This window comes from Scyliorhinus canicula, chromosome 14 (genome assembly GCF_902713615.1).
Source record: "Scyliorhinus canicula chromosome 14, sScyCan1.1, whole genome shotgun sequence".
NCBI lineage: Eukaryota > Metazoa > Chordata > Chondrichthyes > Carcharhiniformes > Scyliorhinidae > Scyliorhinus > Scyliorhinus canicula.
Window position 1 is genome coordinate 16,064,812 of NC_052159.1, and position 22,530 is coordinate 16,087,341.

Sequence of the window (22,530 nt, forward strand, 5' to 3'; positions counted from 1 at the left end):
TGCTCCTGTACATGTCGGACCCAGTGGCCGGGACGGGAAGTAAACTGGGAATGTTGAGGAAGTTCGGCCAGTTTTCAGGATACAAATTAAATATGGCCAAGAGTGAAATGTTTGTGGTACAGGCAAGGGGCCAGGAGAACAGATTGAGAGGGCTACCATTTAGGCTGGTTGAGGAAAATTTCCGGTATTTGGGAATCCAGGTGGCACGAGACTGGGCCAGGCTGCACAAGTTAAATTTGGCCAGGGTGGTGGAGCAAATGAAGGGAGAGTTTCGGAGATGGGATGCACTCCCGCTGTCGCTGGCAGGGAGGGTGCAGACTGTAAAGATGACAATCCTCCCTTGATTTCCGTTTGTTTTTCAGTGCCTCCCGATCTTTGTCCCACAGTCCTTCTTCAAAAGAGTTAACAGGATGATCATGAGCTTTGTCTGAGCGGGAAAATCCCCGCGGGTGAAGAAGGCGATGCTGGAGAGGAACCGCAGCGAGGGAGGGCTGGCTTTGCCGAGTCTGATTAATTATTACTGGGCGGCCAACATCGCTATGATAAGGAAGTGGATGGTGGGTACGTGGTCTATCTGGGAGCGGGTGGAGTTGGCTTCGTGCAGGGGCTCCAGCCTGGCAGCCCTGGTCACGGCTCCTCTACTGCTGCTGCCAGCCAAGTACTCCACCAGCCCGGTAGTGGTGGCGACCCTGCAGATATGGGGCCAGTGGAGGAGGCATGTAGGGGAGACGGGGGCGTCGGTTTGGGCGCCAATCTGCGACAACCATCGGTTTGCCCCCGGGAGTATGGATGGGGGGTTTGGAGTATGGCGGCGGGCGGGGGTGGGAAGTGTGGACGATATGTTCCTGGAAGGGAGCTTTGCGAGTTTGAGGAGCTTGGAGGAGAAATTTGGGCTGGTAAGGGGAAATGATTTTAGGTACCTACAGTTGCGGGACTTTGTTCGTAGACAGGTCCCATCTTTCCCACACATCCCGCCAATTGGGATCCAAGACAGAATAGTCTCTAGGGGGGAAGAAGGGGAGGGTAGAGTCTCTGGTATTTATGAGGTGCTCATGAGGGAGGAAGGGTCCCAGACGGAGGAACTGAAACTTAAATGGGAGGAGGAGCTAGGCGGGGAAATGGAGGACGGGCTGTGGGCAGAGGTAAATTTGACCGCGACGTGCCAGGCTCGGGCTGATTCAATTTAAGGTTGCTCACCGGGCCCATATGACGGTGGCTCAGATGAGCAAATTCTTTGGGATAGAGGACAAATGCGCTAGGTGCGCGGGAGGACCAGCGAACCACGTTCACATGTTTTGGGCATGCCCTAAGCTGAGGGGGTACTGGGAGGGATTTGCGGGCATCATGTCCAGGGTGCTAAAAACAAGGGTGGCGATGGGTCCAGGGGTGGCAATTTTTGGGGTTTCGGAAGACCCGGGAGTCCAGGGGGAGAAAGAGGCCGATGTTTTGGCCTTTGCTTCCCTGATAGCCCGGCGACGAATACTATTGGCGTGGAGGGACTCAAAGCCCCCGAAGACTGAGTTGTGGCTTGCGGACATGTCGAGTTTCCTGGGTATGGAAAAAATTAAGTTCGCCTTGAGGGGATCTGTACAGGGGTTCACCCGGAGGTGGCAACCATTTATTGACTTCTTTGCGGGAGTGTGAGCGTCAGCAGGGGGGGGGGGGGGGGTAGAGTAGAGTAGAGTAGAGTAGGAGGGATAAAATTGCGGGTAGTACCGGTGGGAGAGGAGCGGGCTTGTGCAGTATGTTACGATTGAAGTATTGAATGTACGTGGATGTTTGCACATTTTTGCCTTTTTTGCTTTCTTTCTGTTGATGTCTGTAACTGTTTACAAAGCCAAAAACTACCTCAATAAAATTGTTTATTTAAAAAAAGAACAAGAACAAAGAAAAGTACAGCACAGGAACAGGCCCTTCAGCCCTCCAAGCCCGTGCCGACCATGCTGCCCGACTAAACTACAATCTTCTACACTTCCTGGGTCCGTATCCCTCTATTCCCATCCTATTCATGTATTTATCAAGATGCCCCTTAAATGTCACTATCGTCCCTGCTTCCACCACCTCCTCCAGCAGCGAGTTCCAGGCACCCACTACCCTCTGTGTAAAAAAACTTGCCTCGAACATCTACTCTAAACCTTGCCCCTTGCACCTTAAACCTATGCCCCCTAGTAATTGACCCCTCTACCCTGGGGAAAAGCCTCTGACGATCCACTCTGTCTATGCCCCTCATAATTTTGTAGACCTTCATAATTTTGTAGACCTTCATAATTTTGTGAACCTTTCTGGAAAATCCAGATTTACCACATCCATTGGCACCCTGTTGTCTACCGCACTGGTAATGTCCTCAAAAAATTCCACTAAATTAGTTGGGCACGACCTGCCCTTCATGAACCCATGCTGCGTCTGCCCAATAGGACAATTTTCATCCAGATGCCTGACTATTTCTTCCTTGGTGATAGATTCCAGCATCTTCCCTACTACCAAAGTTAAGCTAACTGGCCTATAATTACCCGCTTTCGGCCTACCTCCTTTTTTAAACCGTGCTAACCACTGTGCTAGCGTGTCGCAAAGTAGACGTGGAGCGGATGCTTCCTCTTCTGGGACAATCTGGAACGAGAGGTCACAGTTTTAGGATAAGGGGTAGCAGATTGAAAACAGAGATGAGGAGAAATTACTCCTCACAAAGGGTTGTGAATCTGTGGAATTCACTGCCCCAGAGTGCAGTGGATGCTGGGACATACGGAGGAGATAGACAGATTTTTAATTAGTAACGGGTTGAAGGGGCAGGAAAGTGGGGTTGATGCCGAGAGGAGATCAGCCATGATATTGAATGGTGGAGGGGGCTTGAGGGGCTTGAATTGCCTACTCCTGTTCCTAGTTCTTATAATCTTATGTCCAGTAGCTCACTTGTGGCTTCTAGAATCTGCCCACTAAAACCTGAGCCGATGGGACTTTAGAGCAGGCCTGCAGAGTGGACTCCATCGCCGTGCTTGCTGCCAGGCAGAATAATATGTTGAAGGTTTAAAGAGGTTGACGTGAGGTGTGGGTGGGTGGGCAGCCTAACAGAAAGCTGTCAATCAGAAGGTCAGGTTCTTAAAGAGCCCATGCCTACGGGAGGAGCAGAGGTCCACCTAGAGCGCACCATCGGTTTCAAGGGATTCACATTGGGATTAACACACCCAGTAATGCTGAAGCCACTTGCATTTGAAAGTGTCCGTGATGAGTCCCAGGGCAACACTGCACAGGCGGAGCAACTGGTCCCCCAGCAGAAGCTGCAAGAGGCAGCACAGGACACGTCCAAGGCAACAGGGAGAAGCAAACGATTGGATTTGGCGCACTGAAAATCTAACGCACTTGGACGACCTACCTACAAATGGCTGAGAGGCGGTGCCAGAGGAGAGGGTGAGCAACGGCAGCACCTGAATGCAGGCAGGCCTGCGGGAAGGGGGTACAGTGGTAACCCCGTGACAACAGCACTGAATTTCTCCGTCACGGATGGCTGTGGGATGGCTCTCCTCGAGTAGCCGTCACTGCTGCAGAGCCAGCCAAAACTGCATTGAGGAGATCACGAGGGCTCTTTTCAAGACAGCTGATGACTCCATTTAATGCTGACCGAATGAGAACTGCCAGGCTGAGCGTGGCTGGTTTCCCCGAGAGCGCAGGGCGCTTTCAAGTGCACACAGGTTGCTATCAAGGCATCCTCTGACCAACTGGTTGTGTTCATCAACAGGAAGGCATTCCACTTGTTAAACCATCAAATTGTACGCCACAATCCAAAACACATTCTTCAGGCGTGAATCAGGCACCCTGATGGCAGCCATGACGCCAACATACTCCCAACACTCCCACCAGTCCCCTTGTAATAATAATAATAATAATAATAATAATAATAATAATAATAATAATTGCTTATTGTCACAAGTAGGCTTCAATGAAGTTACTGTGAAAAGCCCCTAGTCACCACATTCCAGCGACTGTCCGGGGATGCCGTACGGGAATTGAACCCGCGCTGCTGCCTTGTTCTGCATTACAAGCCAGCGGATTAGCCCGCTGTGCTCAACCAGCCCCTTATAATAATCGCTTATTGTCACAAGTAGACTTCAATGAAGTTACTGTGAAAAGCCCCTAGTCACCACATTCCGGCGCCTGTTCAGGGAGGCTGGAACAGGAATTGAACCCGCGCTGCTGCCTTGTTCTGCATTACAAGTCAGCTGTTTAGCCTATTGTGCTAAACCAGCCCCTGTGGATAATAATAATCACTTATTGTCACAGTAGGCTTCAATGAAGTTACTGTGAAAGGCCCCTAGTCGCCACATTCCGGCGCCTGTTCGGGGAGGCTGGAGCAGGAATTGAACCCGCGCTGCTGGTCTTGTTCTGCATTACAAGCCAGCTGTCTTAGCCCACTGTGCTAAACCAGCCCTTGTGGGTCAGCTGGGCACAGATCTGCCTCGGTGTTGTCGGGAGCCATGGCTCAAATCCACCCAAAGTCCTTCAAAGCTCTCAGCCTCCTCAATTAGAATTCCAACTCAAAGTGTCAACTTGGATATAATAAATTGGCTTCAGGGCAGAAAACAGCGAGTCATTGCCAAACGGCTGGGGCCAAAATAGACAGTGGTTCCCCCAAGGGTCAGTGCTGCATTTCAATATTTTCCAACGATACCAGACTCGAGGAATGGCAAACAGTGAGGATGATGACTGTATCCGGACATTGACAAGGCGATATATATTTAATGGTGCTGTTCCAAAGGGAGTACAAGGACACAGGGACCAGAGGGTGCGTGAGCATGGATCCTCAAAGCTGGCTGGACATATTGAGAGAGAGAGAGAGAGAGAGAGAGAGAGAGAGAGAGAGAGAGAGAAACAAATAGGATCTTGGACTAAGTAGAGACATGGAGTACATAAGCAGGGGAAGTTATGCCATACCTTTATAAAGTTCTGGTTAAGCCAGTGTTGCTCTGGTCGCCACACTTTACAAAAAGGTACGAGAGCCCTCGAGGTTGAAAAGGAGATTCACCAGAATGGTTCCACGGATGTGGGATTTTAGCGACAGGATTATAGGATGGAGAATTTGGGGGTTATTCTCCGTGGAGCAAAGGAGATTGAGGGAAGATTGGAGGCAAATAGGATTATGACAGGTTTGAGTGCGGAGCACAAGGATAAGCTGTTCCCATTCGCTGGTGGTAAAAACGACAGTGAAGGAACGCCGATATATTTCCAAGTTAGGATGGTGAATGATTTGGAGAGGAAACGCCAGGCTGTGGCATTCCCATATGTCTGCTGCCCTTCGACAAAGATTTTTTAAATATTTACACATCGAGTAGTAACGAGGAACCCACTACCCACAGGTTTTGAAGCCGACTCTGCAACTGAATCCTCTACTTTCTGACCCGCAGATCACAATCAGTAAGAATAAACAACAACACCTCTTCCACGGTAGTCCTCAATACCGGGGCCCCGCAAGGCTGCGTACCTAGCCCTCTCTTGTACTCCTGGTACACAGACTGCAAGGCAGAATTTGGCTCCAACTCCATCTACAGGTTTGCTGATGACATGACCCGTAGTGGGTCGGATTTCGAACAGCGATGAGACAGAGTACAGGAGGGAGATAGAGAACCTAGTGGAGTGGTGTAACAACAACAATCTCTCCCCAAATGTCAGCAAACCTATGGAGCTGGTCATTGACTTCAGGAAGCAAAGTATCTTTCACACCCTTGTCAGCATCAATGGGGCCAACGTGGAGATGATTGACAGTTTCAAATTCTGAGGGGTACACATCACCAAAAATCTGTCCTGGTCCACCCACGTCGACACTACCACCAAGAAAGCACAACAGCGTCTATACTTCCTCAGGAAACTAAGGAAATTCGGCATGTCCGCATTAACTCGTAACAATTTTTACAGATGCACCATAGAAAGCATCCTATCGGGCTGCATCACGGCCTGGGATGGCAACTGCATAGCCCAGAACTGCAAGAAACTACAGAGTCATGAACACAGCCCAGTCCATCATATGAGCCCGCCTCCCATCCATTAACTCTGTCTACACCTCCCGCTGCCCTGGGAAAGCAGGCAGCATCATTAAAGACCCCTCCCACCCGGCTTACTCACCGTTCCAATTTCTTCCATCGGGCAGGAGATACAAAAGTCTGAGATAAAGCACTAACAGATTCAAAAACAGCTTCTTCTCCGCTGTTACCAGGCACCTAAACGACCCTCTTGTGGACTGACCTGATCTCTTCACACATCTTCTCTACCGAGTAGTACTACACTCCATGTGCTCACCCGATGCCTGTGTTTTATGTATTTACATTGTGTACTTGTATATATCCTATGTTTCTTTTTGTATTGAATGATCTGTCTGGACTGTACGCAGAACAATACTTTTCACTGTACCTCGGTACACGTGACAATAAAACCAATCCAATCCAATCAATGATTTGTCAAGGAAAAATGGGAACTTGAAGCAAATAAACTTTGTATCACAAATCAATTTATTAGATTTTCTCACTGGTAAAGTGGGAAAAGAGACAACTGTTGGGAATAAATTGTTCACAAAGTTTTAGTTACAAGGGATTACATTTTTCCGGCCACATAAATTAGGCTCCACTCCACCAGAGGGAGCCCTTGCAATACAATTCTCTGTTACAGCAGCAACAAACATCCTGCCAGAGCAGACGAGGCAAAAATGAATTCAGAGTTCTGCAATTGCAGCCCAAAGTACAGCAAACATGCATTTTCTCTGTTCCTTTATTCTGCACCCATTTTGCACGTCTGTCTTTCTCTTTCGAGAGCTTATCGGCTTGTGCTGGGGTCCTGCGGATCACAGCAGGCTACATTTTCGAGCCGTGGTCAGGACCCCAAGATCGGGTGCATTTCTGGGTCCCGGCTCCGCGCTGGTACCCAGCGACCAAAGCAATTATTTTTAGTCACCATTCAATTAAAAGGTGGGAGGATGGGCTCCCTCCCGGGGCCGATAGCAGACCCTCCATTTCTGAAAGATCGGCAGCCCGACGACAGAGGTGGATGCCGCCAATCTAGGGAAGGTGAAAGAGGGGGTGCCTCAAGATGCAGGCCCCCACCGAAGGCTTTTCGAAAACTTTTATCTACCAAAGAAGCCACAGTTGGTAGGTTGCCATGGGAACCCCCTCGAAAGGGCAGCATTCAGCCTCAGCTGTGGCCCTATGGTTACTGAGGTGGCAGTGGTGGGGGCGTAGGTTCAATGAAGGAGTACTGACCCCCGCCCCACCACACACCCAAAAGTCTGCCACCGAGAGGGTACCTTCACCCATCAGCAGTGGCAGCTTGGGTGTGAGGGGGGGGGGGGGGTGGCATGCTGACTGGACAGTGCTGGAACGGAGTGGCCCCAACAGGTACTTGATGCCTAAATCGGCAACCCCGCCACTTTTGACGTTTTTCAAAATGGTGGGAAGGTAGGAATGTTCCGGTAAACTAGCGTCACGCTAAGTGCCGGGGAACCGCTGGCCCGCATTTCATTCCACCTCTGGCACTTTTCAAAAAGATAGCCCTTCAGAGAATTCCCCAATAGCTCAGTTATCAGATGATAGAGAAAGTGAATGGAATGTTGGCATTCATAGCTAAAGGAATAGAATGTAAGGGTAAGCAAGTGTTGTTGCAACTGTACAAAGCATTGGTGAGTCCGCACCTGGAGTACTGTGCACAGTTTGGGTCTCCTTATTTGAGGAAAGATGCAGTGGCACTGGAGGCAGTTCAGAGGAGGTTCACTAGATTGATTCCAGAGAGGAGGGGTTTGCCGTATGAAGAGAGATTCAGCACTTTAGGCTATATTCTCTTCGGTATAGAAGAAGAGGGGAGGTCAAATCGAGGTGCACAAGATGATTAAAAAGCTATGGATAAAGTAGACATGGAGCGGCTGCTTCCCCTTGAGGGATATTGTAGAACGAGAGGTCATAGTCTCAGGATAAGAGGTAGCAAATTTAAAACAGAGTGGAGGAGAAATAATTTCTCCCAAAGGGTTGCGAATCTGTGAAACTCGCTACCCCAGAGTTCTGTGATGCTGGGACACCGAGTAAATTTAAAGAGGAATTAGCCAGATTTTTAATTGGCAATGGGTTGAAGGGTTATGGAGAACGGGCAGGACGGTGGAGTTAAGGCCAGGATGGGATCAGCCATGATCGAATGGCGGAGCAGACCCAGTGGGCCAAATGGCCTAATTCAGCTCCAAATCTTATGAACTTATCGCTTTTGTATTCAAGGGAAATTATATGCTAGCAGGAAGTCTGCCTCTCCGTACACCCTCCCACCACTGGTTCTTCATTGCTTCTAAACGCCTTTGGAAGATTGTGAAAGGCACATTATACTTCCAGATCAGTGTTCCGGCACAACTTCACCAGCCTTCTTACTTGGTCTTTGAAAATTCTTTTCCCTTTGGAGCTCTGTGGTTACGTGGCTCCTTTAATGCCGTGGGCTGGACAGTCCACGTGACTGAGCCAGGCCCAATCACATGGAAGGATGAAAACCCCAGCCAAAAGGGCGACAAAGTGTGGCTGGGGAGGAGGGCACCCAGGCGGAGTCAAACCCGGAGCTAGGGAGTCAACACCTGTATATAGTTTCTCTGTTCCTATATCATACCAGCCTTTTGTCTTCTACAAGAAACCCCTTCTGGTCGTCACTGGGAGGCTCCAGCATGTGCATCTCGAGCTATCATATTCACAACGAGGTGAAAGCTTTTGATCGCAACCGTAGTGCTGTGTATTCGGGTGTGGGGTGGGGGTGGTTGTGGATTTAAAATGCCCATCATAGATCAATTGGAACCGTTTGATTAGGGACTGAGGATTGGAGAAGCAACTCCTGTTACTCCTTCACTGCAAACGGGATCACTGGTGAAGATAAGCAGAAGGTGATACTTCTGAGAGTTTGTGGGCCTCAAACCTACAACTTAAAAAAAAAAAAAAAATTTAGAGTACCTAATTATTTTTTTGCCAATTAAGGGGCAATTTAGCGTGGCCAATCCACCTACCCTGCACATCTTTTTGGGTCGTGGGGGTGAGACCCACGCAGACACGGGGAGAATGTGCAAACTCCACACGCACAGTGATCTGGGGCCTTGATCGAACCAGAGTCTTCGGCGCAGTGAGGCGTCAGTGCTAACGACTGCGCCACCGTGCTGCCCACAAACCTACAACTTGTTAAGAAATCTGACGTCCCCTGAGGCGCCCAACTCAAAGACCTTTGACCAGCTCGATCATTTCAGCGATAGAAAGTTAATTCAGAAATTGGCTCAATAGATCTTCATGGCTCAACCGCAGTTGTCAGTATATCAGAAAGAAAGCAATGAAGCATGCAAAGTATTCGGTAGTGAGACGGTCTTTGAGACGCAATGGGGCAAAACGGATCCCCCCCCCCAAATGCTTACCTCAGCACCCCTGGTATAAGCTTTTTGCTCCAGGACCATGTTGGCTTTCTCTTGTGCAACAGCTTCTTCCTGACGCTTCATGATGACCTGGAGATCTCCTGCTTGGTGCTGCATGATCAAGAAGGGAAATCAGTCAGTGTTCAATTTGCAAAGAGAAAAAAGGGACAAAGATATTTACAGCAGCCCCCCCCCCCCCCCCGCAGTGTCAGAGGTGTCATCTTCAGGGTCAAGCTGTCAACCTTTCAGACATTAGGGCGAAAAAGGTGGTGTGGTGGTAATGTTACTGGAATAGTCATGGAAACATATAAAATAAAGAATAGGAGGCCATTCGGCCCTTCGATGTTGCTCTGCCATTCCTTATAATCGTGGCTGATGGACTAGCATGATTCTGCCTCCCTAATCTCCCCCTCCACCCTCATATCCTTTTATCCCCTTTGCTCCAAGTGCTACACACACACACACACACCCACCACATGCCTGTACCCATACCGGTCGCCATGGCTGGATGTCCTGGCCACTGAGGCCACCAGCTACCCACCCCCTGGCTGCACGCGTCGGACTGTCTAACACTGTTGCTTTCTGTCCCTCAAATCCCACCACGGAGGCTTGTAAAACTTAAATTCAATCAATAACATCTGGAACGGAAAGCTAGCCTCAGTACTGTTGAGCATGAAACTATCATCCCCGACAGTGCAGCACTCCGTCAGTGCATGGGCACCATTTTGTGCTAAAGTCCTGGAGTGGGACTTGAACGACCAGTTCTCGGATTCAAGAGGCGGGAGTGGTGCCAACTGTGGCACAAGTGACATGGAGAGCGGGTTACAGTAGTAATTCTCTCTGATTACAAGGGACGTGCGTCTATGTGGGGGCTTTGGGACAAATCAGATCTGTTTGGGCATCGTTAAAAATGAACTCCATGGGAGCACGTGCATAGAATCATAGAATTTACAGTGCAGAAAAAGGAGGCCATTCAGCCCATCGAGTCTGCACCGGCCCTTGGAAAGAGCACACTATCTGAGACGACACCTCCACCCAGAATCCAGTAACCCCACCGAACCTTTTTTGGACACGAAGGGCAATTTATCATGGCCAATCCACCTGACCTGCACACCTTTGGACGGTTGGAGGAAACCGGAGCACCCGGAGGAAACCCACGCAGACACGGGGAGAACGTGCAGACTCCGCACAGACAGTGATTCGGCGGGGAATCGAACCTGGGACCCTGGAGCTGTGACGCAGCAGTGCTAACCACTTCACTACCGTGCTGCACTGATAACAAACATTAGAACATAGCGTGCTGCACAGGACAGAAAGTGCTGCAAATACTCAGCAGGTCAGGCAGCATCTGCAGAGAGAAACAGTGAACGGGTCACGTCCTCCAGACCCAGCGAACGGAGTTACCTTGGCGACAGCTCGGGGCATACGGCAGGTGGACGGTGGGGTGGGAGGGGGGGTGGGGTTTGGGGGTGGTTAGGACAGGAGGCCAGATGAAAACCCACGACCGTGCGCTCCAGTCATCCACCAGCTTCTCTGGGCCCGGGGCAGGATGCCCTCTCTCCGTCCGCTGGGTGCTCTTTGGCACAGGAGGAGTGACGCTGGTCCTCCGGTCGAACAGCTGGCCCCGACCCATTCCCAAGGTATCAATTGCTCCTTGCTCAAGAGTTTGCACCGAGACATCTCTACAGCAAGTTAATTTGAAAATACACGACAAAAGGGAGATTGTTCAAAGCAAGCCAAGGCCCCAGTGAAGAGGAGGAGATGACATTAGTAAAGCATGACTACATTTTTTAAAAAAAAATAACACTGACATAATATATAGCGATCAGCACTGTGCACAGCATTCCACCTGTGATTTCATCAAGGTTCGATACAAATAAAACACACTTTCTCTGCTTTTCAATTCCCCAAGCCCGCATCCTTTCAGAAATAAATGTCAGTGTTTCCTTTGCATTCAGAAACAGCATTGTGACCACGGTCAGGAATTTTAGTAATGATTTGTGCGTCTGTAAACTAACAGCAGTGGAACGGGAAATTTAAAGTCCCGTCCTTGAAGGCTGAAATGGCCATTTATTTTGAATAATAACCTTTATTATTTTCACAAGTCAGGCTTACATTAACACCGCAATGAAGTTACTGTGAAGTATGGAGATAACAGTCAGCAGCAGCTGCCGCGGATTTCAATAGTGAGGGAATGGCTGCTGCCCCCCCCCCCCCCCCACCCCGCGGGCTGGACCCCCCCCCCGGGGTTTGGTTCTGAACAAGGCATGATGTTTACATCTTCCTAACCTTTCAGGCCCTCCCTCCCAATAAGCAGCTCGTGCTCCCCATGTGTAATCCTGTGCAGAAATACACACAGAGTGCTCGGAAACGGCTGGTAAAATTTTAAGGGTTCCGTTCTAGGCCCCCTCGGACTCGAAAAGCTCACTGGCAACGGGCATTGCACATCAACAGGGAAAGGCTGCCACTTTGTCCAGCCGCTCCGCGGTCATGCAGTTTTGCGCGAGATACCCAAGAAGCTGCCGCAACGGACAGAGTAGATTGCAGATCCCAGATATCTTCAAGGAGCCAGACAGAACAGGCACCGGAATGTGGGGCTTTTCACAGTAACTTCATCTGAAGCCTACTCGTGACAATAAGCCATTTTCATTTCATCTCATTTTCAGAAGCCAGGGTTGGAACCTCGGGTGACAAAGGGGTACCTCGCAACCGATGTGGCCGATGTGGCCGATGACCTCCGTGCAGTGGTCACATGATTCTGCTGAGAGAAGGTACAATGATGCTCATTCCATTACCCAAACACTGGCGGAGTGCGCCATTAGTGTATTGAAGATGCGATTCTGATGCCTCACCAGATCTGCGGAGCACTCCGTTATACTCCCCGGAGGGTCTCACAGATCCATCATGACTTGTTGCATGCAGCATAACCTGGCACTGCCAAGGGGGAAGGACACTTGTCAGATGCTGACATGGAAGAGCTGCACAACCTCGCCAAAGGAGGGCAACATTAAAAGGGATGAGGGCAATGAAGTGCAGGAATCCAAGGCTGCATGGGAAGGGGCCAGACGAGGCAGGTGTGCATGCGAGACCCACAATCCTCAGATTCCTGCAGGACAATGAGGAGTAGCACTTTGCCTCCTCTTGGGCAAGTGCCCTCGGTCATTGGCGCTCTCACTGCAACCTAGCACCATCAATCTGAGATTGCGTACTGGCACATTTGACGAAGCATTGTCCTGATCCTTTGAAGGATGAAGAAGCCTTGGCAGTATGTGTCCTTTATAAGTGGAGGTGCTACTGGAGGAGGATGCCCTGGCATCAGATGTCAGAAAGCACCGCCTCCTCTCGTGTGTCTCCAGCATCCCAGTCGTTATGGCAGCGTAGCAGAGGCAAGAGCTGCTCTACAATCCTTAGTGGACTGATAGCTGTACGTTTTCAACCTGGCCAAGCTCCTCAAGGCGGACAACGCATTCTGTGTCACCCCGATGGTGATACTTGTAGTTCCGCATTTGGGCAGCAGAGGGCGTTTGCAGGTCTAAATCCATTTTGTGATCACTTAATCCTCCATTTCACCTCCTTCTCCTCACACTGACATCCGACACTCTCCGTTTGGGATGCGGGTGTGCATTCATCCTGACCTTTCTATGGATGTTGAGCAGATGCTCATACACGTGCCTGCAGAGCTGAGTCATACTCTCTGCTTAACATCCCCTCTCCAAGGTCAGTGATAAACCCAAATGATGATGTGTTGTGGTCAATCGAGCTATCGAATAGGTTCTGAAAGCACACATGGTATGTTAGAGTAGCTGAATAGTGTTCTTAATTTTAGCATGACCTTTGGGGGGTGTGGGCTTCCTCTTTAACATAGTCTGCCTTTATGGCTAACCCTGGCCCTTGCGAACTCCAAAATACTAAGACACTATGAAGCACCCACCGCCCACACCCCCCAAAGGTCATGCTAAAATTAACACTATTCAGCTACTCTAACATACCATGTGTGCTTTCAGAACCTATTCGATAGCTCGATTGACCACAACACATCATCATTTGGGTTTATCACTGACCTTGGAGACGGGATGTTAAGCAGAAAGTATGACTCAGCACTGCATCCCTACATTGTGCAGATCAGATGGGCCGAAGAGCCGTTTCTGCACTGTATTACTCTGTTATTCTGTTATTCTGTGAGAGGCTTGCGGCCACAACGCAGACAACAAGGTGAGCAAAGCTCAAGGTTGTAGTGTTAGGCGCCAGCACAGAATTGGAACTTTGAGCGGCAGAGCTCTGGCACATGGAGGTGAGAAGACACGCCTACCTAAATCGCTGAGCTTAGCAGATATGCACTTGGACAGACGGCAATACACAATGCAGACAATGACAGATGGCAGTGACTATATGGAGTTGCAGCATACTTGACCTCCGTGCATGAAAACATCTCTCTGTACAACATCATCACATTTCACTAATACAGATGAGACGGTGAACACCTCAGCCTCAATCTTTTCATTTTTAAATTTAGAGTACCCAATTCATTTTTTCCAATTAAGGGCCAATCCACCATCTTTGGGTTGTGGGGACGAGCCGCACACAAACATGGGGCGAATGTGCTAGCGAACCCCACGCAAACACGGGGAGAATGTGCTAACTCCACACGGATCGTGACCCAAAGCCGGGATCGAACCTGGGACCTCGGCGCTGTTAGGCAGCAGTGCTAACCATTGCGCCACCTTGCTGCCCTCTCAGCCTCGATCTTCACATAGCCAAATATTGGCATGGCATGGGCCAGCAAAGTGTGCGAATGAGATGCCCTCCACAAGTACACTGTGTATGAAGGATAAGGCATTTCTGATGTCAGAAACGATCTGAGAAGAGACAAACCCGGTGGTGGTATGGGGCAGACAATATAAACAGAGGAACATGATAGCAACACTTTGATAAGTTAGGAGCGGGACCATGTTGTCACACTGATTGACAACAGAGCTTGTCATAAAGAGAACACATACACAAGAGACATGAAATGGGTGTGGTTTTATTTACATTGGTAAAAATGATCTACAAGTGGTTAACACCCCTGCCATTGTCGTGCTCCTAATATTTCGGAATTTTCTGATCCCTACTGATACGTCCTGGTGCCTGTCCAGCATCCTCAGCAGAGGTTAAGGCAGCCTGTTAACTGCTATGCCCCTTTATTTGTGATAACCTTGGTGGGTGTCCTCTGGAGGGCAGAGGCCAGGAGGGCACTAGCCTGCTTTGAGTCTCGTGTACCCTCCTCGGCCTGTGTAGCTGGAAGTTATGGCGTCACAGGAAGAGGGATTGGGATGACCAGGAGATGCCCAGAGTCACCTGGTTAGATGGCCTTAGGTGTGCAGCTCCTGGTCCTCCTTCCTGCGGGTGCCCGAGGAGCCCTGGCTGACTCCTAGAGGAAAAAGAGCAGCTGGGATGAGGTCGAGTTGCCCTGGCCTCCTCTCGTGTGACACTGATGGATGCCATCTTGAGGGGCTGTTTAGCACAGGGCTAAATCGCTGGCTTAGAAAGCAGACCAAGGCAGGCCAGCAGCACGGTTCAATTCCCGTAACAGCCTCCCCGAACAGGCGCCGGAATGTGGCGACTAGGGGCTTTTCACAGTAACTTCATTTGAAGCCTACTTGTGACAATAAGCGATTTTCATTTTCATTTCATTTCATCAAGGGCTACAACGATCGAGTGCAGCTTCTTCACCAGTTCAGGACACATGCCCTGGACTCCCCCTCAGACTGATCTGTTCCCTGTAAGAACACTATTCACGACGCCCTATGCTGCTCTTGCTCATGTTTTTGCTTTGTTTGGGCCCTTGTCCCGCACTGTAACCAATCATAGTTTGTCGATGTGCCATTTGTCAATGTTCTCTGTTGATTATTCTTTTTGTCTATGTACATACTGTGTACAGTCCCTCGGCCGCAGAAAAATACTTTTCACTGTACTTCGGTACATGTGACAATAAATCAAATCAATCAACCAATCAAACCAAGGTCTCCATGGTGACTACCACCCGACCAGCATTGACCTCAGTGCGTTGACATGTCAGTGCTAGGACCAGAGACTGATTGCACAATGCAATCTGCGGAAAGCAGCTGACAGCCCATCCTGATATTCCACAGACTTTCGCTGAAGATCCACAAAGTGAGATAGGCCCGGAGTCTAGAGGCACGTCATCAGATCCGGACTCAGCAGAATCCTGGCCTTCAGTGGTCCTCTGAGTGCCAACAACCTTGGATGTCCCTGCCTCCATGTGCTCTGCTCACCAGAGTGTGGCCCCCAGACCAAAGTGTTGGTGGAGGGTGTGGGTGAGCTCTGTGACGGGTCTTCTGTGGGGCTATCCTCTGCTTCCGCGAGGTGCCCACAGGGCTGGAGATGAGGGCCTGGCTTGTTGATGCCCTCAGGTGCCTTCCGGAGGTGCCTTGGAAAGAAAGGGGCAGCACGGTAGCATTGTGGATAGCACAATGGCTTCACAGCTCCAGGGTCCCAGGTTCGATTCCCGGCTGGGTCACTGTCTGTGCGGAGTCTGCACATCCTCCCTGTGTGTGTGTGGGTTTCCTCCGGGAGCTCCGGTTTCCTCCCACAGTCCAAAGATGTGCAGGTTAGTGGATTGGCCATGATAAATTGTCCTTAAGTGTCCTGAATTGGCATTAGTGTTGGGTGAGGTTGCTGGGTTATGGGGATAGGGTGGAGGTGTTAACCTTGGGTAGGGTGCTCTTTCCAAGAGCCGGTGCAGACTCGATGGGCTGAATGGCCTCCTTCTGCACTGTAAATTCTATGATAACTATGAAGGTGCATGGCAGGCAACTTGAAGACACCGCAATGTACTCACAGTGTGGTTGTCTGAGGGAGGAGCTGGTAGGTACAGGGCCCTCGCGGGAGTGTGGCTGCGATGGGACACTCTTCATAGGGAGTGATTGCTTTGATGAAATGAAATGAAAAATGAAAATCGCTTATTGTCACGAGTAGGCTTCAATGAAGTTACTGTGAAAAGCCCCAAGTCGCCACATTCCGGCGCCTGTTCGGGGAGGCTGGTACGGGAATCGAACCGTGCTGCTGGCCTGCTTTAAAAGCCAGCGATTTAGCCCAGTGAGCTAAACCAGCCCCTAAACCAACCAGTGATTTGGACCACTCCACCCCTGGTCTGGGACCTCACCCTCCTGTGCTTGTCCTGCATTAAGACAAATAGAGAGAGTGAGAGCGGGACACATATATCGGCCAAGGATTAGGATTCCTGCCTGGTGTGGCTGGAGAGTGGAGCATGCACAGGAGGAGGACACGAGCTGCACAAGGCAAGGGCTTAGATGGAGATGGGAAGGGGTGCGAGAGAGAGTTAGTGGTGATGCCCCTTTGAGCTGACAGCATGTGAAATCCATGTGGAGTGTCATCCTCCAAATGCCTGCTGGGCTTGTGATGTGAGAGTGGATGGAGAGAGAGAGAGAGGAGATGGTTGAAGATGGTCCAGAGGTCATTCATCCGCTTTCTGCACTGGTTGGCTGAACTCTTCGGTGCTGCATTAGTGCTGACCACCGCTTCCCAAGCCAGAGTGGTAGCATTGGTGGACCTCCTCCGGCCAGGATTTGGGAAGGGGTAGAGGAGATTGTGGTAGGCCTCCAGAGCGTCCAGCAGGTGCTGACACCAAATTTTAGAGCAGAGTGCTTCTCACTTTTAGGGCATTCCTGGGCTGGAGACTGGGAGAAGACTGCGTGGCGCAGATTAAACATGGCAACTGGAGCAAGAACCACTGGGGTCACAGTGGGACGGCGAATCAAAAGCCACCCACCTGTGATCCAACAGGCTTCCTGCTGATGCATGCAATACGCAATTGCACCCAGTGGGAAAACATTTTACCCACCTCTCCCGCCCTCCAAACGCACTATAGAGCCCGGAAGGGAAAATCCCGTCCACAGTTAAATCACAGTAGCACACAGGTTAGCACTGTTGCTTCACAGTGCCAGGGTCCCAGGTTTGATTCCCCACTGGGTCACTGTCTGTGCGGAGTCTGCACGTTCTCCCCGTGTCTGCGTGGGTTTCCTCCGGGTTTATTTTTAAAATGGAACTGCAAAGGGATATTGAAGAACTGGCAGGTGTAATTCAATGCCAGTAATTGTGGGGCAACACATCTCGATTAATAACAACAGAGGTACTTACATTTGGAATGGAAGTATCATAGATGCCTTACGGTGCAGAATGAGGCCGTTCGGCCCATCGAGTCTGCGCCGACCCTTCAAAAGCGCACCTCAGCCCAATCCCCACTCTAGCCCTGCATTCCCCACCCAACCTTTGGACACTACGGGCAATTTAGCATGGCCAATCCACCTAATCTGCACATCTTTGGACTGTGGGAGGAAACCGGAGCACCCGGAGGAAACCCACGCACACACGGAGAGAAAGTGCAAACTCCACACAGACGGTCGCCCGAGTTCGGAAGCGACCCTGGGTTGCTGCCGCTGTGCGGCAGCAGTGCTAACCACACTTGGAGGAAGGAGGAATTTCTTCTCTCAGTGTAGTGAATCTGTGGAATTCTTTACGGCAAAGAGCATCAGAGGCTGGGTCATTAAGTAGGTTCAAGGCGGAGAGGGAATCGGGGTTATGTGGATAAGACGGGAAAGTGGAGCTGAGGACTACATCAAAACAACCATGATGTCATGGAAAGGCGGAGCAGACTCAAAGGGCCGAATGGCCTACTTCTACGTGTTATGGTCTTACGACTTGGCACCATAAAAGAGCAAAATATGAAGTGCGTATAGGTTCACAGGACTTTCAAGACAGTACTTCGGGTTCATAAGGCGTAAAGAAAAATAATCAAATTCTAGGGTTTATGGCGATCAATAGCACATAAATGTCAAATGGTAACGACGAGCTTGTCTAAAACCTTCTGGCCTCAGTTAGAATACGAGGTGCAGTCTTGGATGACAGGAAGCATATCCCACGGGATACAACACAGAATTCCTAGGATTCAGCAGATACAAGGATCTTTTGTTTTAAAGGAAAATGAGAGGCCGTAAATAGAATTAGATCATGTCCAAGCTTGGTTCAAGAATGAAGAGTCACAGGTGCCAGACTAAATGCAAGTCGCTTAGAATCAAACACAGGAGCAGCATCATCACCCAGCCAGGAGTTAATGAAATTCCATTGAGGCAGAAACTATGGGCTAAATTTCATGGGGTGCTGTGGTCCCTGTCGGACCTCCCAGCCAAGAACATGGAAACAAGATGGGGAAACGTTTTTTTTTTATCAATTTAGATTACCCAATTATATTTTTCCAATTAAGGGGCAATTTAGCGTGGCCAATCCACCTACTCTGCACATTTTTGGGCTGTGGGGGCGAAACCCACGCAGACACGGGGAGAATGTGCAAACTCCACACGGACAGTGACCCAGAGCCAGGATCGAACCTGGAACCTCAGCGCCGTGAGGCAGCTGTGGTAACCACTAGGCCACCGTGCTGCCCTGCAAGATGGGTAAACATGATTACAGCTATTTGCTTGCCTGGAAGGTGGACGCCAACATGGGCGAGCGGGGCCGAGTGGCCCATTCCTGCGCTATAAACGTCCATGTACTTCCCGTTAGTACAAAAACATGCGATTCCGTAGGTCAAAGTGAAATAAATTTGCTCAAAACTTTTTGAACAAAGCAATTAAAGATCCCAGTGACAGTTTGCATCAGGTGGATACACTTTTGTGGAGTCTGACGTTACGGGGATGAGGAACATATCGGCCATGATTGAACGGCGGAGCGGACTCGATGGGCCGAATGGCCTAATTCTGCTCCTATATCTTGTGGTCAATGTTTGGGCGTTCATGCCCCATTCAAGACACTTGAGAAATTATGACAGTCTAGATGTGCTGTTGTTTTGATGCACTGTTATGTTATGACAGGATAGATTGGTATGTGGATTATTGTAATTGTGTGCAATGTTTTTTTTTTAATTTAGAGTACCCAATTCATTTTTTCCAATTAAGGGGTAATTTAGCGTGGCCAATCCACCCAGCCTGCACATCTTTAGGTTGTGGGGGTGAAACCCACGCAAACACGGGGAGAATGTGCAAACTCCACACGGTCAGTGACCCAGAGCCAGGATCGAACCTGGGACCATGGCGCCGTGAGGCAGCAGGGCTAACCCACTGTGCCACCGTTGCTGCCCGTGTGAGATGTCTCTTTAAGAATTAGTCATGTGACATGTGTGTCATCATCAGCTACTTTGCGGGCTTTCACCCTTAGCCCAGTAGCCGCCTTTGTACCATGAAAACACGTTTAATAAACCTCGGAGGACGTTGTTTTCAACCCAAGTGCATCAGCAATCTATTTCTTTTGTATTGTTAGTCTGAAGATACAGCCAATTAGATTCCGAAGCATGGCGCATTTGCACAATGCAAGTTTGGAGACACAATGCCGTGGCAATGCAGATTGAAACTGAGTGTGATAGAAACCAATCCATCAGAAAGCACCACAGAAGATCCCGAGATACATTCTTAGTTAAACATTGAGCATCACCACACTCAAATCCCTCAGCGTTAAAACATGCTCAAATTGCTTACAGGGCTAACTAGTACCACTGTGCCTAAGGAAATACCTAACAATGCAAAGTTCTGTACTTGTAACGGATAGGAAAACACGGTGGGATTGATCAAGGTTGCAGAATGCAGAAGCTTCCTCCTTTTAGCTTACCATCTGGTGATCAGCACTCTTGTCCACAACACCGTGCTCTACCAACAAAGGCAAAATGGACGTGGTGAATATGTCCCACCACAAATTCAGAAAGTCCATAAACATCGAGTCGGAGGGGGACATGTTCTCTTGCACAACGCTCTTTGTCTGAGCATCGTACTTGTGATGCCAAGGCTTGGTTGGTCCAAGAAAATGAACCACTTTCACCGAAGAGCCAAACCTGCATGAGGAGGAGGAGGAGGAGGAGATTACACAGTAATCAGAGACTCTAACAATTAACAAAAGGTAAAAGGTTTACTGTCATATTCTGTAGACTGGCCAAAGTGAACGATGAACGACAGAATATTTAGTTTAAATAATTTATTATGGAACGATCGCATGATAATTAGAATAACTAAAATAATAAACTAACACTAATTAACTGCTGTAGAGCTACTGCAAAAATGTCTATCCTCCAGCACGACCTACCCCCAACTCCCCAGCCACAAGGTCATGTGGTGGGTTTACACTGGTCAGAGATTGTGCATAACATTATGTACAAACGTGCGTTTTGCATATCATCACATCCCCTTTCCTTTGGAAAATAAAATTTACATATATTAAATTACTTTTTTAAATTTCATCAGGATTATTTTTTAGTCTGTCACAAGTTCAATCTTTCTGGGTGCGGCTTATCCTTGTAGCCTTCTTGGTGTCTGCTGAACTGGCAACAGTTCTTCCTGTTCTTTGGTGTTTGATGTTCTTCATGTATTGATGCATCATCTCCGTGTTGTATTTATTCCGTATGCTCTTCAAATGTTTTAGGACTGTTGCCATACTTTGAGCAAAGCACCTCTATACCTTCTCAAGACACCACCTTCAGACAGCACAATCTACTCCCAACTACCCAGCCACGCGGTGGGTTTACACTGCCATCTAGTGGTCAGAGGCCATGCATAACAAAGTACAAACTTGCTTCATGCAAATCATCACATTTACATAAAGCACAATTCATTACAGTGACCTCCAAATGATCAACTATGAGTGTATCAGGAGATTGCAGCTGTCTGTTGACCAAAAGGGACGATTATATTTGCAATGGCAGAAAATCAAATAAAGGCAGTTCTCACATCTACGACACAACGTGATTTTCAGGAACCAATTCCAAGTCAAAACATTGTTAAGTTGGAACCAATTTCTCCATCGGAACAAGGTGTGATGGTATGATTAGCATAGCTGCCTGCCATTGGTGCAGAACACCGGCTTACCATTGGCCCTGGTCGGTCATGTGCCTCTCGACCGGTTGGTTGAGACCAGTCATGTGACGGCTCCCCGATTGGTCGAGAGGCTGAGTTAACCCCACCTCCAGGGCGGGGTATAAATACCCAGTACGCCCGGCAGTCGTCCTTCTACTGTAATTGACCGCAGGGCTAACATCTAGCAGATTAAAGCCATACTTTTGTCCAGCAACTCGTCTCGCGTTCAATTGATGGTACATCAATTTAATCTACTAGAAATCTGAAGATGGAGCTCCGGATCAAGCCCGAATGCCTCCGCATCAGCCCGCAAACTCCGAACGCATCGGAAATCTTCAAGCATTGGCTGGCGTGTTTCGATAGCTACCTGGCGACCGCAAACAGCCCCCCCACCATGGCACAGAAGCTTCATATTCTCCATTCCAGCGTTGGCATGGCGGCCTACGCGATGATAGGGGAAGAAAAGGAATATGACGTGGCCATGGATACGCTAAAAGGACAATTTCTTAAGCCGGTAAACCGAGTGTACGGCCGACATCTGCTGGCTACCAGACAACAGTTCCCCGGTGAGTCCTTAGGCGATTTTTACCGTGCCCTCGCTGTCCTGGGGAGGAATTGCTCCTGCCTCGAAGTTTCAGCCACTGAGCACATGGAACCTTTGATCAGAGATGCTTACGTGGCTGGGATGCAGTCCACCGCTATCCGCCAGCGGATGCTGGAAAAGGACGACCTCAGCCTAACTGAGGCACGGACTCTCTCCACCTCCCTGGAGGTCGCCGACTTAAACGCCTGCGCCTATGTCCCCAGCCGCGCTGCACCACCCTGGGCCTCCTGGCACGCTTCCCCACTGCCATCCGCCGCTCCCGAACCCCCTCAGGCCTGCGCCGCGGGACACCCCGACACATCTGCGGGGCCCCGCTGCTATTTCTGTGAGCTTGCCAAACACCCCCGCCCACGCTGCCCGGCCCGTTCTGCCCTTTGTAAGAACTGCGGAAGAAGGGCCATTTTTCGTCGGTCTTCCAGGCCAATTCGGTCGCTGCTGTGCCGCGCAGCGACCGAGGGGATCTCCTCCTCCGGGCCCCTTCCAGCGCACCGCATCAATTCACCCCCGCCCTGGGCCCCTGCGCCCGGCCTGCGCGCCTCTCTGCCCCCGCTCTCAGCCGCTCCGATCGGCCCACCAGCACCGCTAACCCCGCCCTTCCAGCGCACCGCACCAATCCCCCC

The 22,530-nt window shown here is 49.8% G+C and overlaps 1 protein-coding gene across 22 annotated transcripts in view; it reads right to left on the reverse strand.

The window, feature by feature from the left end:
- The window catches only part of LOC119977548 (glycogenin-1-like), a 164,299-nt gene that overhangs the window by 45,057 nt on the left and 96,712 nt on the right, over window positions 1-22,530 (reverse strand). For all 22 annotated transcript variants that reach the window (XR_005463214.1, XR_005463213.1, XR_005463216.1 and 19 more), the window contains exons 6-7: window positions 20,072-20,291; window positions 9,395-9,502 (exon numbers count right to left, since the gene is read on the reverse strand). Coding sequence is in view for 18 of the 22 variants with exons in the window: in XM_038818606.1 (XP_038674534.1) it covers window positions 9,395-9,502; window positions 20,072-20,291 (328 nt within the window). In the remaining 4 variants the exon portion in view is untranslated. The remainder of the gene's footprint in view (window positions 1-9,394; window positions 9,503-20,071; window positions 20,292-22,530) is intronic.